Below are 16,883 nucleotides of genomic sequence, written 5' to 3'. Positions count from 1 at the left end.
TTCTGTGACATAACAAATGTCTTTCAGTTCTTTTATGGTATATTAAAATTTATATCTTCCCTTCCCCCACAAGAAGAGAGGGAAAGAGAACAGGATTGTGGCCAACAGTAAAAACTCATGTCCCACAAGCGTCCCAGCTCTAACACTATACAGCACCTTAAGTGTGCCCACAGAAGCAGACAGAATATGGAATTAAACACATTTAATAATTTATATAAACCATATTTACTATTGCTGTCCATTGTGCTACACTTACGTTCAGACTCTACAGGAAAGTACAGGAAACCCTCAAACTTCTAGAAGTCACTTGACATTACATGAGCTTGAGCTTTCTGGTGCCATGGCAGATTGAACCTGTTGCAACCAGGTTCCAGGGGTCCTTCCTACCTTGTCCACGCCAGTTACATGCTTCCTTTCTCCGTGTTGCCCCCAGCCTGTGAGATCACACACTGGGTAATGCAGAAATCTAAAGCAAATGACAATTAAACTAGCCAAAACAAAAAGCAGTCTGTAGCCAAATCAGCCCCCTGAACTGTCTCACCACATGATCACTGGTGCAAGGAAGAAGGCAGGGACAAGGAAGGAAGGGTGAGGAAGCTGGGATTGTGTAGCTGCCCAGATATAACCTGATTAAATTTGTCATGGAATGATATCTGTTAGTATTTGTAATTTAAAGGGCACAACTCAATGCACAAAAAATTTCTAGAGCTTTACTATCTACTCATTTATTTGTCACCCTACAACAATGTACCTTTTAAGTTTCTCTGTTTTGGTTGTATCTGATTAGGAAAGACTGTAATTCTGGACAAATGTGCATGAACTGCTCCATGCATAACAGCTGCACATGGGATCTAGTGATTGGATCCTGCCCTATGACAATGACTTCCTATTATTCTCTGGTTTCCTTGCTAATACATAAAAGTGATTACTTGACCTGGAGGATATTTTTTCCTAAAATCACACTGTGACATGGACAGACTCCTCTTTTCTTATCTGCCTCAACCACCACTGACAAAAGACAAAATATTCCTTGCAAATATATGAGAAATGTTTCATGAAAAAGGAGTACTGGGGGAAAAAAGAAATGGAAAAGAAAGGAAGCAATGCAAATCAAAGGAGGAAAATCCATTGGTATGTCTTAAAAAGCATGAACACTAGCAGCTAAAATAGGATAGCAATTAGTAAGAGATTTATATTCTGTACACGTGAGAAATAATACAACAACCTGCTAATTGGAGACAGTGCTATTCAAATGTTACTGATGAACAAAGACTGGTACATAATTATGTGAAAGGAGGGGGAGGGTTACAAGAAATGCTTCTGTCTAGTAGACTGAGCCCCAGCTGAGGAAAGGCTAAACAATAACCATGAAAACAAGCATTAATAAGCTACTGTCACAGTACAAAGAGGATAAAGAACATGTTTGTTTACACAATTAGACAAATTTTGTCCTAAGACAGACCTACCTTTCACGAGAGAGTCATACACTGATATGCATAGTATGGATATACATATGTCCTATAAAATATTATCATAGTTTATAGTCTGTTTAGTAATAATTTTAACAACACGAGCTGGGAAAACTTACATGTGATTTTTTTTTAATTACTAATATACTTTTTAAAATTTTAATTGTGACTATAGAAAACAAATGCTCTTATCTGGCTTCTGGTGCCTGTGCTGCCATTAATAATCATTGGTTGTCCCTAAGAGATAGAAAGAGCAAGAAATCTCACATAACAGGGAAGCTGTGAAAGAAATTCATTAATACTGTATTTGCAGAGTACTCAGATACCACAGTGAGAAACAGCACAGAAAGGCCTATGAGGAAATTAATCATTCTGCATTCAGTGCAGGATCTGGCAGATGTGCAATGAAGAAAGCCTAGAGACATACATTAAATATGAAGATAAAAAAAGATTCTAGCCATTACCAACAAAAATAATATCCCCTGAATGAACATCAACTGCCTTAGGCATTAAATGTTTGATGCATTCTCATTAAATAGAAAGGAAAACCCTCTGATTAATATGGTAATATTACAACAAGTACCAGCCAGGTATTCTGTGCAAAATACAGAATCTGATAACATAATTAAAGTCTATCATAAATGTAAGCTATGGGATTAGTATTTCCCCATTTTTGCATACTTAGTTTTGCAACTAAATAACACTCTCACAGTCCAGCAATTATTGGCAAATGTACATTATCTCAGCAGTCAGAGAATCCTGTCACCACAGGATTCTGTGATGTGCTAAAACTGTGACACAGTGTTAGCACAATAAATCAATCCATGTTTCATGCTGCTGCCACTGGACTCCTGTAATCAAGCTCTCCTGCTTTTTAATCTACCTCAAGTAAGTCAGGATAGCATAGACAGGGTAAAAAAAGTTACTGGAGTGATGACAAAGCTGCAGGTTCACAGCTAGCTCAGATGTCTGCACAGGCGTTGCAACTGTGAATTAACTAATTTTATTTCACTCCACATCAGTTCGGTTCTGCTCCCCCTTCCACATAAGTTATGCTTTATCTTACCCCATCAGCCCACATTTGAAGTCAGATTTCAACCTTCTCCTCTATTAATCAATAGGGACAGCTGCTGCAGAGGAAGGATGTGTGGAGAGGACTCTAGGTAGGATGCACCGCTGTGGTGGAACAGATCTGTAGAAACAGCTTTCTACAGCTCTTCAGAAGTGGGGAGAAGAGGCAAGGGGACTCAATGCATGCCTGCCTACAAAAAGGAAAGATGTGCTGGAATAATCCGTCTGGCAGAAATAGTCTCAACATGTGTGTTAAGATGCAGTAGTACAGGAGACTACCGTGGGTCTTCGTACAAAAAAAGCCAAACACTGCATAAAAAACATGGAAACAAAGTACTGGCCTTCAAGCAATCCCATGTGTTTAAATTGATTCTACTTTGCTGAGGCTACTTAAAGATTCCCTTAAGGTTCCTGTGCAATATATTAACAGGCACATCCATGGCCAACAGCCAAATTATCCCTCATCCTGGCCTTAGGAACCAGTCTGCACCTCATGAGGGCACAGCCCAGGGGTTCTGATCACTTGGCCTGCTGAAAAGAAAGGCAAGACTCTTCCACCCTCTTCATGCAATAGCAATTCTCTCTCATATTCAGTAGAACAGCTTGGAGACAGTCTCACTCATGCATACAATCTGCCTTGGGATAAAAAGCCAAACCTATGCCCACCTAGCAAGGTGAAGGCAGACCCAGAAAGGCATGAAATCCCCAGAGTCCCACTGGCTGTGTATGTGCTTTCTGTCCACACTACTGCCCATGGCTCGGGTGCCAAGCATGTTTGCTGCTTAGGATCAATCGGAATGATTTATCAAGTGATGAACCCCAGAGCAGTGCTTGGTCTCTCTGCTGCCCAATCCAGACTGACACCACAAGTCAGGGTTTGGGTCTGCTCACACAAATGTATTCTGGCTCTCCATCCTGAGATGCCTCGCAACTTGGCTGAGCTACTGACTTGTTTACTGCTTTCTTCACCAAGAGAGGAATGTATCTGTCAAAAATGGTGCATGGCATATTTTAAAGACAATTCTGATCAGTTGCAGGAAAAAAGAATCAGTTGTCTTCATGGATATAAATCCAAGTGAAACTGCACAGTTCCCTTTCAATGATCACTTCTGATGGATTTCTGAGGATGCAGGCAACCAGCCCCTCACAAGCAAGAAGATTAATAATTTAAGTAGATAGCTTTTCCAGGATAGCATAGCAAAAATTAATGTTATCTGGGTTTTTTTTTTAAGCTAGGCTCACACTTAGCTTCTATTTGACACAAACAGGACATACCATAAACTGCTCATACAAGGTCTACTCATTTCAACAAAAAAAAATTAAGACAACTAAATCTAACTGAATTTAAAACTAATTTATTTCTTTTCAGGAATGCAAAACCAAAGAAAGATTTATCTAACTTTCATGGAGATAAAAACCAAACAACAAACCTAAATGAGTGAAAGAATTGCAACAGAGCTGGCAAGCACCTTGCCATAACCAAGACATTCTAATAAAAATATCAGTGCAGAAAGTAGCAGACCAAAACATGGAATGAGAAAAAAAAAATCATAGTGAGAAAAACTAGAAGTTGTAATATTGATGTTTGAGAAAGGCCAATAGTAAACAATGATATATACAATTCCGGGGTTCAAAGATGATGACAACAAAATTCACAAAAATTACCAGCAACTTTCTCCAATCCTTTATAGCTTAGAGCACAAATATAATGATAATTTCATTTAAATACTATAAGATTTCCTGTCTCAGAAATCTAAAAAAGGCATAAGGGAAACTAAAGCTAGTAAAATTGTAAAAGCCTGTGTTCTGTTCTTTTTTTTAAGCTCACAGGCTAGATTAATTCCCACATAAGTAGAAGGAAGTGTTAAAACATTTCTCCTCATTTTCAAGCTAAAAATTTATCCTCATATTTTTTTGAAAGAGGATGATTTTTTGGTATTGGGTATTTTTAATAAATGATACTTAAAATATCTTTTGCCAGTACATCGATATGAATGTACAGGCCTACCTCTCCTATTCTCTGACTCATAGGAATTTGGGATATTAGAATCACAGGGAAAAGAAACAATTTTTCAAAAGATAATTTCACTGACATTGATATTAAAATACCAATTTTCTTTTGAACACATCAGAAAAAGACATTCCACATGTATCTGACAAAGTATTTGATATATTCTTACTGGTTATCAAAGGATCAATATCTCTTTTGGTTATGTAGCAAAAATCATCAAATCCCTGGAATAGGTAGTGCCACGAAATGATGAGGATCTATACTTATTAATTATTTAATTTTATTAAATTTTATTAAATTTAAATAACAAGTCAATCTTGATTAAAAGCTGATTTCCCTCAGAGATAAGGACTTCCATTATTAATATTCTTTTACTTGTGCAGTGAGGAATTTAAACAAATATAGATTGATTTTTGTGGAAAGAGGGTGCCCTTTATTCTTCACCATGAACAGTCATGCTATGTTAGGATGCTACTACACATAACAATTCCTTTGCCTAATTAAATGCTTTAGAGTTTCCTTTGTGATCCATACAGGTATCTTTGTCAGAAATGATCCCCATCAAAACACATACATTCTTTTTGATCTTTGAGAAGTGTATCTTATCCTTAAAATCATGATTTTATCAGATATAGATAACTACGAGGAGAAATGTGCATGAGATTGCTAGAACTCCTAAGAGAGGCTAATTTCTTTCAGCAATTCTTGAATTCTCTTTACTATTTTTCCACACAGTTTTACATAAAGCAAGTTCATTCATGCAGTGCCAATGTGCAATCCCTCTTTGGATAGGGGTTTTTGAGCCTCAAAATAACAATCAGGAAAGCAGAGACCAAAGAAATATACATAGCACAAAGAACACTGTCAGCTGGTTAAATCTGACCAATGGTTTATTTTCCAGGGCTTCAGGATCATCAGTACCATACACATGCTGTTTTATTAGTTTACTTTGCTATTGCTCGAAAGAGGAAAAGTATCTTGTCCCACAAGGTATTAGCCCAGACTCTCAGGTTACGTTGCCTACTGTTAAAATGGCCACAGGGAATTTAAACACCTCTCTAACGCACTGCCTTTTTATTCGCTTGCAAACTGCAAACATCAGCGACAGTAACAGTTTCAGATTTCTGACATCCATGAACCAGAGAAAGCTGAAGGATTATAGGGTCACAGTGCAATACCAGTAGTGTGCATTCTATGCACCATCCGAGTCTGCATTTTAAACAGCAGGAACAGCACGCAGCAGCCAATGGCAGAACGACATAAAGACCTTGGTCTTACCCTTTGTTTTCAAGTCGTTTAATACCTTTGATTCCACGGGCAGTTTATCGCTCACTAGCTTTATCTCAATATTTCGGGACGCCAGTTCAAGCAGCTTTTCAAAAAGACGCTGACCCTGGGAAGGACATTAAAGGAAAGCCGAAGTTTTTAGACACAGAATTGATCAAACTGCATATCAACAAATTAAAAAAAGCACGTTAAAACAAAAACATTACAAACAACATCTGAGTAACTATGTTCCTAGATATGATTAAACCTACCCTAAAGCTTTGCAACTCAATTTTGTTTTCTTGGAGAAATACTGTTCTGAAGGCCAATAAGGTTTCTTACTTTTCCCAGATTGTGCAATACTGACAAGGTGACAGGTGTCAGGCAGAAAATGAAGTGTCCAGGGGTTTTATGCTGCATAAGCACATTTTGACATTAACTTTCTTCTACGTAATCACAGTCTAGTGATTTAGTATTAAAAGCCCAAGGAAAACAGTTTATTACATTTTTTTCTGTATTGAGTGATATTTTTGCAAGTGGTTCTAATCACAGTACAATTCATTCCCAAGTAGTTGCATGCTCATCTTCAGATGAGTTATACCAAGAAGGAAAATAATTATCTATAGGTATTTTATGTGCATTTAATTTTTATGCTGCTGTAAACTTTTACTATTTAAACCCTATCTCTAACACAGAACAAGAAAAGGAAAGTCATACTGAGCTGGATACATGCCAAAACAGAAATTTCATATGAAAAATAAAAGTTTTATTGACCGTGTTTTTCCATATCCAAGAAACAAACAAGAAGTAAAACTTCCGATTGCATTGCAAATGTTTAAATTTTAGGTTGAATATTTTAAATTAAATAAAAAATTTTAGTAACATCCAACTAGACTATGTGAAGAATAAACTCCTGTGTTGTTACTACAATTACAACCAGAGCTCACTTCCTTGGTGCTATTCTAACCTAGTACTGCCAACACCACGTTCAATTAGCAGTCCAATACAGAAAGACTTCGGGCTTATGCACTGACAAAATGCCTGCCCTACCTACACAGTTCACTTCAGATTCAATGCATTGTTTGCCCCAGGGTAAACCTAAAACAAAAAAGCAATAGCTATACATCAATTTTCAAACAAACAGGCAGAAGACAAAGCTCTTCACAGAAACATGTAACATAATTCTCTGTACAAACTAAGAATCTAAAAATGATCCTTCCATTCAACAAAAATGATCAAACCAAGAACAGCTCAGGTTGATATAATATGATGCAGCATGGACCAACAAAACCTCCAACAAAAGCCCTTCCCACACTCTGAAAACCCAACAGCAGCAGAGAGTGGAAAGCCTAGAAATTTGCCCCTTAATTGCCTAGACAGGTTGATACTTTGAGCCTTGCTGGCCTTAAGCATTCCACAGTCACAGAAAGTAGTGCTTCCCCTGTCTAAAGTACAGACCTATTTTCTAATATTCACTTATTTTGAATACATGTGGCAAAATAAAAATACCTATCCCCTTAAAATGTAGCTTTCTCAAAAATATCAATCAGCCAGAGGCTGCAATGGAAACAGAACCACTGTTTGTTTTATTTTTTAATGTATGCCTGCTTGCTCACTCAAATCCACAGTATAGCTCCCTGCTCATTCCAGGGCTCACAAGAACTTTGCAGTGGAACACAATGCTGCCATAGTGAAAGCATTAAAGAATAGCTAACAGAACAGAAAACAAAAACATTCTTTGCATGAAGTTCCAGATGCTTATTCTACTCAGATTCAGCATTGCTCAAGGTGACTAGGCAGTTCCATATGTAAGAAATACCATCCAAGATTTTAACTCACACACGCAAGAGTCCTGAATGGCTCTGTAAGTTTAAGGAGTGGCTTTCCCTCACATACCTCATCAAGCTAAAAACATCCTTAATTATTACACCAGAGATTAAGTTTGGTCTTTTAAAGAAGAGGAGCAGATGCTACAGAGAATTTAAGAATTAATGAGATAAGAGTGATGAGGAGATGGATGCTCCATATAGAGCTATGCAGCTGCTCCAGCATGATTCTAGAGGTGCAGAGGTGCACTGACTGGTGTTCCTGAGTGCCCTGCTCCCTCCAAGAGGGCTTCTCATGCAAGTGCTACTGTCTGGCACTGCTAGACTCTAATCAATCTGGGAACAGCCATGGCTGTCCTGCTGTCTGCTGAATTCCCAATCCTTGCTTTGCCCCATCCCCCAGCTACCCCAAAGCATCAGGCTCCTGGCATATCAGAGCTCAGCCAACCTTTGGATATGCATCATATGGGTCCAGCACTTTTGGTTTTCATTTGCTACATCTTTGCAAATGTCAGCTGGGAAATTCAAGGATTAAAAGGTTTGCATTATGCATATTAACTAATATATATGTAAGTAGAAAAAGCTACTCAGGTTCTCTGTGTTGATTCCATCGACTAAGTAGATAAACACCGTTTTTGTTTAGGTTATCTGTAAAAACTGATTTTGTCTAGAAGAACAGCAGAAAACTCTGGCATACAGAAATAAACATGGAAAATGCATTCATAAATTTGATGGAAAATGATTATCATTATCAATACAAATTAATGGGTTAACTGTTCTGACAAAGGAATGCTTAGAAAGTTAATGTCTAAAACTGATAAAATGAATTGCTGCAGGGGATGGCTCCTAATTTTATATAGGGAACTATAGTAGTTATTTTTGGATATTATTGTCACTTCTGCCTGCAGGAGATTATATTCACACATGATTTATAAAAGCTTTGATAAACAAGCCTGGACTTTCTGTATTAATTGCAGTTTGGACAAAAAAGAATCTGGCAGCACCTCCTGAGTTTTCCCTGATGTAACCAACACAGCTGTCTCCTACAAGCCATGCTGCCTGCTGAACAGCCCATCCTATGGCTTCATAGATTGCTTGGAGCGCAGCCCTGCATTCCAATGAAACCATCTCCTCTGAAAATGCATCTGTTTTCCCATCAGGGACGCCACGAGCTATTCAATTATGGCTTTTTTTTTTTCTAATTATGTTTATGAATGGTAAAACCTCAGATTGACTCAACATTTGAAGCATCACTAAGTAGTGATGGTTAAAACTAGGAGTGCACTCGCCACAAATATTTGTGTTTATACAGGTACATAAAAAGCACCACCTGTGACAAAACTGGAAAGAATTCCCTTTGTCTCACCTGTCACTGCATCATCCCTCAGCAGGCATTCACACCCCCAAGGCTTAAGCTTGATGAACCAAACGATGAAATATTCACGACTTGCTTTTAAAAGCAAGTACATACTCCAGTAAATAGGGTTACTAGAAATTCTTCCCACACTGCTGAAGAACCTAGACTTCTTCTCCATTAATATTAATTTGAAACTCAGTTTCTACACTTTCTGACATGTTTACTTGCAATTTTACTGGTTTGTTCTATGAAAAGGAAAGAAGATGGGACAGAAGGTCTGAAATGTTTTGTTACTGCTGTCAGAACATTTGAAATGCTTCTGTTGAATACAAACCCTTATGCTGTCATTCAGACCACATTCCCTTTGTGAGACAATACCAGGCTGCTGCACCACTACGTGACAGTGATCAGAAGCATTGCTATATACCAGCTTGTGAGGACTGAGAAACAGGAGCAGCCAAGTGCTATGAAACTGTGGCTACCTTATAGCAAAATCTGCATTTTAACAAACAATACCACCAGAGATCTGCTTATCCTGATAAAATATTCTCTTACACTTTTTGCTGGGCTGTTTGAAAAACACCAAAAGTGACAAAATAGAATGTAGTAAGTATTTATCACATGAAAAAATTTACTTTTGCGTGGTGGCTTTAAACCAACATAAATCTCAAACATCAGTACCAACTGCACCTGCCACAGAAAACTGGTGAATTAAAATAACCCCAAAGTTGTCAATACCAAAGGTCCTGAAATTTCCCCCAAAGCAATTTATTGGCAGACTCTAGACAGGCTGTCTGTAGCCTGGCTGATTTCCCTTGTCTGCCCTTGTCTCTGTCACCACAGGTTCCTCATTAGAAATAAAATGGGAAGATACAAACATGAAAATGCTGTATTAACAGAAGGACTCTCAAATTGCATTATTGTATTCTTCAGTAACATAGAATCCCACAGTTCAGAAAATGCTTATCTTTTTAATCCCACAGAAAAAGCCTGGTTATCTCACAGACTTTTCTCCTGGTTTTATGTATACATTTCTACTATTTTTTCCCAAGTTATCCCATAATCAAGCCTCTGAGTATATTTCTAAAACATCACTAAAAACCATAGCATGCTGGCAGAAACCAAGAGAGCAAACAATTCAAGAAATCCAAACTTTTACAGCTGCTATTTAATACAGAACAAAGAAACTTTAATGCTTTCCTCCATTCTTCTAACCAAACAGCTAATGCAAAGGAAAGGAATATGCTTTCATTTTAAAAACCCTTCTTTCATTAAATTTATTTTGTATGCCTCAGTCAGTACCAGGGAAATGCCACCACCTGAAGAGGAGAGATGTTTATGTAAAGATAAGCTTATAGATCTCTATAGCTGATCCTATCCAATTTCCACTGGGAGCTGCTAGATTTGGAGATATCCTCTTCTTTGTATTTATTTGCATTTTTTAATAGTTTTTAAGGAAGAGAACTTAAGCTCTTGCACTAACATTTGTTCTACCAAACAAATCACTTAAGCTCCTTGGGCAATGCATGTGTGAGTGACTCATGACTTCTCACAGAGATTCATTACAAGGCTGGACAGCTGCCTTACATGAAACAGAGTATCAGAAGGATGGGGGACCTCTCCCATCAAGCCATACGGGAGATGCACAGTAGGATGGTGAATATCTATTTTTATGTGATGCTTGTAAAAATCAGATGCAGATCAACCCTTGATCATCTTATGTTTATCCAAACATCCAGCCAGGGCCAACTGTGTCATACACATGGTAATACTAACAAGCCATGATGGCATTGATTCTGATTTTTTGTGAAAAACAAACTGAAGTTTGTGAAGGACTTGCTGGAAATCTAAAAGGTCATTCTAAATTAAAGTTCCAAAACCTAAGACAACCCAGAGGAAATGAACTGTGAAAATTGTAAACTGGCATGATCTTGTATTCACCTCTCTCTTTGTACTCAAAATGAATCAAAAGCCATCGTCAAAAAAAAATGTTTCCCTTTTCTTCTACTATCTCTAAACATGGACTACCACAGGAAAGGAAGAGTCACATACTCACATTTCACAAAAACCTCAATGCTGCTACATGACAACTAGCCTGCTACTTGAAAACACACGTGACAATACAAACTCGCCAAAATACGTGGATTTCTTCTGAATGAGAAAAGCAGTATAGAGAGAACTCACTATTTTGCCAAGCAAATATTTGTTTATTTGACTGCATTATCTGTTGAAGAACAGAAACACTGTCTCATCATGTGTCTGTCTTTAGAGAATCCAATTTAGCAAAACTCATCATCTCAGATGACTGAGCGCGGCTGTTGTGACCTGGACAGCTCAGTTGGCAATGAATGTTTATTTAGATTTATAACAAAAAAAATACAGACAAGCAAGAGTCAAGGACACCAGGTAATGTACCCACAAACAAAAAATACAGAAAAATACAGCAGGAAGTTCTGCAATTTTATATATGCAAGTGCATACATATCTATGTATGTCCAATATACATTTGGACAAGACAGACAATATGTATACATACAGATGACACATCTATTGGGCATACACATGTATGTGTTGCAGAATTTCATGCTGTATTTTTCTTCAATATGTATATTGCCAATATGTGTGTGTACATGTACTCATGCATCTATGCATGGGACTACGTAGATGTATATAGAGAATGTAATTAAACCTTGTAACTAACTGAGAAAAAGAAATCTAGCCAACTCTGCTTTTCTCCTTCAAAAACCATGTCTGTTCAAGTGCTCTTGTGGAGAACCTTGCACTCCAATATGACTTGAATATTAATAAAATGGAAATTGCTAATTATAGCAGGATGTGGGTCCCTATGGAAAATGGTTGTGTCCTTAATTTCTAAAAAACAAGACTCATTCAAGGAACAACTAGAACTCATTCACTAAATACTCTACTACCTGGGAGTTTCGCATCTCATCCCCTTACCTTTCATAATGCTTTTGCTATGCTGGGCAAATTTCCCCAAACTCAGATTGTAAAGACTTGAGGGCACTTGACTTATTCTTCAAACAATTACCAGATTATAGTTATTGAAGCATCTCTGAAATTTCACTTCCACTTCACTGAGTGGAGAAAGCAGATCTAACGACACGTTTTCTCCCTTCCCTTTCACAGAGTGAGCTTTGTGTACATTCTCTGGGGCAGTAGTTTGCTAAGAAACACTGCCTCTTGGCAATTTTTTAGCAATCAGACTGGCCAATAACAATATAGTGTTTTAGCATGAATAGACAAGCTTGACAGAAAGATCTATCAGCTGTTCAGCTCATGCTGCTGTACAAATGAGAAAATGACTGGAATATTAATTGCCTTTAAACAGAAGTAATTACTCATTTCTGTAAGACTACTAGGAGGCAGAAAAAGATAGCTAGAATAGAGTATTATGGAAAATGTTTCATTTTTCTGGCTCTAACTGTGCATTTGAGGACAAAAGACCAAATCCACTTAGACGACTCTTCTTCCTTTCCCTGCTGAATGGTATCTTACAGTTTTTACTTTGCAATGCGAATGTGGAAAAGGGAATTGATTTGATGCTTAACTACTGGAATCCCAATTTCAATTTTGCTATTTTATATCCTCTGTTTGGGATTTGTTAGGCTCTGCCGGTTTTGAAGCAAATGACACGCTGAATTTTTTTCAGGCAAAATATTTTTGAAAGATTCATGCACATATCAATTCATGCACATCCTAGAAACATCTAAGGCCCGATCTCCTTGAATTCATCTGCTTGAATGACAGTACATGGGTTTGAAGTTACTTAGGCAATACATTTAAATAAAGCTTAGCTGCACAATTACATTGTGAAAAAGTCAATATTTTGATATTCCACATAAATTTATTCACAAACCACATTCCAATATTTATAAGCACTCTAAAATGTAGGATTTGCATTTCATTTTCTATTCATCTGCTCACCTTATATTTTCAGTATTTTAAATGGACATGCAGCAAACTTTTTCTAAAGGAAAGTTAATGTATGCTGCTCAACTAGGCTACAGTCTATTTCAAAAAAAGGAGAATACATTTGGTTAGAATACCAGGATTTGCCTATCATCTACCTAAAGGCATTTTTTTACTGCACCACATCAACAGAAAGGAAAGCCAAGAGTTTATGCCACGGTGTAACAGAGTCGATTCCTTACAGTTACCTGGCTGTCATTTTAGCACCATTTCATGTCAGATGAGTGGCTCCTTTCAGCAAACAATCTATCTAGTGGAAAAGAGGAGATACTCTCAGCCTATCCCTTTTTTGGTATCTTAGTTTTACAAGTGATGCTAAATGGAAACCTTTCCTGACCATATTTCTAAGAGGATTGCTCTCAATAATGAAGCGTTTGTTGGCACAGCATCACTGCAACGCATATCTGCCTTATTCACTATGATTTATGATTTTTCATGCTGTTTTTAATTGCAAAAATCTTGAACACTGCTCCCTCCCAAGACTAATTTTGAAAAGCTGTGAATCATCTGATACGATGTTGTTCTTTGTAAGTGTAATTCCATCCATCTATTTGCCTGGAGAATTAATTCACATGCTTGCCTTTTATTTCATCAGTAGCACCAAACAGAAAATAATTGTATAGATTTATGAATATTACCAAATAGGTGGATGTGCTAATATAGATACAACTTGACAGCTTTCTTAAGGTTAGACAATGTCTTTCTTTCCTAAGATGGAAGTGCTGTAAGTATATGTTAAATGTTACCTAGTCTGAGCACACCACTGCTCTTAGAAAACTTTCTATCGGCAGGAAAATCCCCACAAGAAAATGATTTTTAGACTACCCAAAGAAATAGTTCGGCTACAGGGAATGGTTTTAGCTCCATAAAATTAAGTTTGACAACAAGAACAGACTGTTAAAGTCCCACTCTTTTGTTAGGCTAGAACATACCTGGCATGCTGATGGATGACTGTGATTGAGGTCCCACTGGGAAGATACTATGTCAACAGACTTTTCAGCCATATTAAGCAAATTCATCCAGCCTTGGAAAAGAGACAAATGGGATGGTGCACTGTCTGAATAGTTGATCCCTTCAGGAATATTTTCCACGAGAGCAACCCTGAGAATAGATAAGGAAAGAATAACCACTTAACAAAAGCACTTTTCTTTATTAGAAGGCTCCAAATTGTAAAGAACTTCAGATTTTGGGCCTGGGGTTCAACATCTGCTCCCAGAGGCTCTCAGCAGTTTGCCACCCTGTAACTCTCTCTGAAGCATCTGACTGTCATGCTCCACACTTCCCAGAACAATGAAGTGTAGAAGTGACCTACTGCTAATGCAGCAAAGCCAATCAAGCTTTCAAAGCTCTGCAAAATTAGCTTACACAGGGAAAAGGTTATTTCTTACAACACAGTAAGTGGGAACCAGTCCTTAAGGTGAGCATAGGAAGAATGAAAAAATCTCCTCTTGCTTTGCCACTGTCATCTCTGAATGCATTTTCTTCTCTGTAAGGAATGTGGCAAGATGAACACTCCCTGGAATTTTCTTAGGTCAGCTTTTACAGCTGACATTTTATTACACTGACGTCTCTAAATATGAATTCTCCCTTTCCAAGTGCTCTAAGCTACCCAATTTTTCAGCTTTTATTTACCTATGTAAGGCTCTAACTGGGACCCAGTGGTTAAAAAAGAATTATGACCTTTTAGTTTCTTGCTCTTTTTGGAAAGCTCTTTGATCTTACTGTCTACAGTATTCAAAACATTTTCAAATTAGAGTACAGAAATTCATATGGATACCATCACACCCAGGAAGCCAAACAAGCATTGTAGCAAACAGCTCAAAACCTGCTCCTCTGCTTCAGGGAAATGGTGTGTTTCATTCAGCACCTCACTGCTAGATTTCCTTAAATTGCAGCAGGTAATTCCACACTCAGCAGAGGAATTTTAAAATGAAATAAAGTCAAACAAGTTCTCCAATTCTGTCTTTAGGTAAAGAGAATAAATTTTCATATAAATGCCTCCAACATCTGCCACTTCTACTGTGAATGATAGAAACCAGATGTAGGAAAGCTGTAATAGGAACTTGGAGAACACTCCTCTATTATATACAAGTACATCAAGCATTTCCACACTGGTTTTGTACTTGTCAGTAGTGTTAATTATCAACTCCAGTAATACGAATATAATTTGTAAACTTTAAGTAAATCATTATTACAAAATTCCAGGGTAAAAGAGATTTGTACATGTTTTGACTCTCAGATTAGTGCAGTATATACTATTAATTCAGCTCATCCTATAGGATTCGCATGGAAACTTTTAGAGCTATTTCAGAATATCAAGCACGTTTGTAAAGTGAACCCATTAAAGGAATGAAGATTGGTACTCTTAAACAATGTTAAGAAAACCCAGCAAGAATTGTGATAATGTAAACCTGTGGTCATTATCACACTCAGTCTCCTGGCGTGGCAAAAAATCCCACCACCCAAACCAGAACAGGCACAGCTCCTCCTGTATGTTCTCTTACTCCCCCAAATCTGTCAAACAACGTAGATATCACTAAGCTGAAATTACCAATGACACTCTCCACAACTTACTTTGAACACACTATTCTATTTATTAACATTTAACTTAGCTACACTGCAGTAATGGAGTTGGAAATCAGCAAATAAGCTGTAAAATGCTAAAAGCACAACTAGATTTTTAAATGTCTTTAAAGTATTCTTTATTCTAAAGCTTCTACCTTGCTTACAAACTTTCTGAGATAACTAGTGCTCTAAAAATTGAGTGCCTTTTAAAAAATAATTAAAAATAAACTCTTTAACACTCAGAGGTTTAGGCTTACTTTTGCCAATAATCCTGTTACAGAACTTCATAAAACTTTGGTTAGATCCCTTGAAAGCCTGGCTTGATTCTTTTTCCATAGTTAGAATTACAAATCATATTGCAGCTCTTAGCATGCCCATGTTTCCAGAACTTTTTTATGGAGAGTTGTAGGATGGCCACCTTCAAAGAGCAAGAAACTGAAGCTGAGACTACAAGGACATGAAACCACCCTCATAATCCAGTTGCAAAGATCAGAAACGAATGCATTTTTGTGAAATCTTCCATCCCCAACTCAATCACATCTAGATATAGTAGAGAATTATTCTGAATGCTTAAAATACATTCTTAACACCAAATAATTTTTCAAAAATAAAATAATGTCACATGCAGTTCTGATTTAGCTAGAATTTAAAAATGCGCATCACTCCCTTGAACAAGTAGTGACCAAAATTTCCCAACTTTAGAATATTGCCTGACACACACAGTGTTATCTAGTGGAACCCATGCAAATCAATTACACAGGAGCCCACAAAAATAACTGAAAGGACTGAATCTGTCACAGTCGCTTCCAGTGGTTTCTAGTAGTGCTTCCAGTTCAGCTGTACTGAACTTGTGTCTCACTGGAAAATGTTAGCTTAACTTCCATGTCTCCTGTCTCTTCCTCTGGCAAGCTGAGAGCCGCCAAACCCTAATCCTGCCACAGAAGGGCTAAGATGATCTGGAGGTCATGTAGTTCAACCTTGCTTGTCAAAGGAGGGCCAGTGCCAGCAGGTTGATCAGGACACTATCCAGTCAGGTTTTTGCATATTTCCAGTATCTCCAAACTCAAAACTCATCATATTTGAGATTATGGACCTGACCCAGCCAAACACATACATGTTTATTTCTGATTTCACATTATTTAATTGTGCATTAATCAATAATGCAGGAAGAGCTGTGGGTCATTGCTCTTCACACACATTTTGTTACAGATGCCATCAAGGCATGCACAAAAGTTGGGCTCTTCCTCATTTGTCACAGTTAAAACCTTTTACTTTTTCAAAGAAAGTAGCAAGGAAAATTTACTGGGCAGTAAGGAATTCAACTCCTC

At 37.5% G+C, this 16,883-nt stretch overlaps 1 protein-coding gene across 12 annotated transcripts in view; it reads right to left on the bottom strand.

The window, feature by feature from the left end:
• Positions 1–16,883, bottom strand: part of PLD5 (phospholipase D family member 5) — a 180,032-nt gene that overhangs the window by 56,522 nt on the left and 106,627 nt on the right. For 10 of the 12 annotated variants that reach the window (XM_038132620.1, XM_038132615.1, XM_038132612.1 and 7 more), the window contains 2 exons: positions 13,923–14,091; positions 5,830–5,944 (listed from right to left, as the gene is read on the bottom strand). In XM_038132620.1, the coding sequence (XP_037988548.1) occupies positions 5,830–5,944; positions 13,923–14,091 (284 nt within the window). Of the gene's footprint in view, positions 1–5,829; positions 5,945–13,922; positions 14,092–16,883 lie in introns of those variants that run through there. The other 2 variants (XM_038132623.1, XM_038132622.1) reach the window with 2 other exon arrangements.

The sequence above is a fragment of the Motacilla alba genome, chromosome 3, assembly GCF_015832195.1.
Source record: "Motacilla alba alba isolate MOTALB_02 chromosome 3, Motacilla_alba_V1.0_pri, whole genome shotgun sequence".
In the NCBI taxonomy this organism is placed as follows: domain Eukaryota; kingdom Metazoa; phylum Chordata; class Aves; order Passeriformes; family Motacillidae; genus Motacilla; species Motacilla alba.
This window is presented reverse-complemented; position numbering and strand designations above follow the sequence as displayed.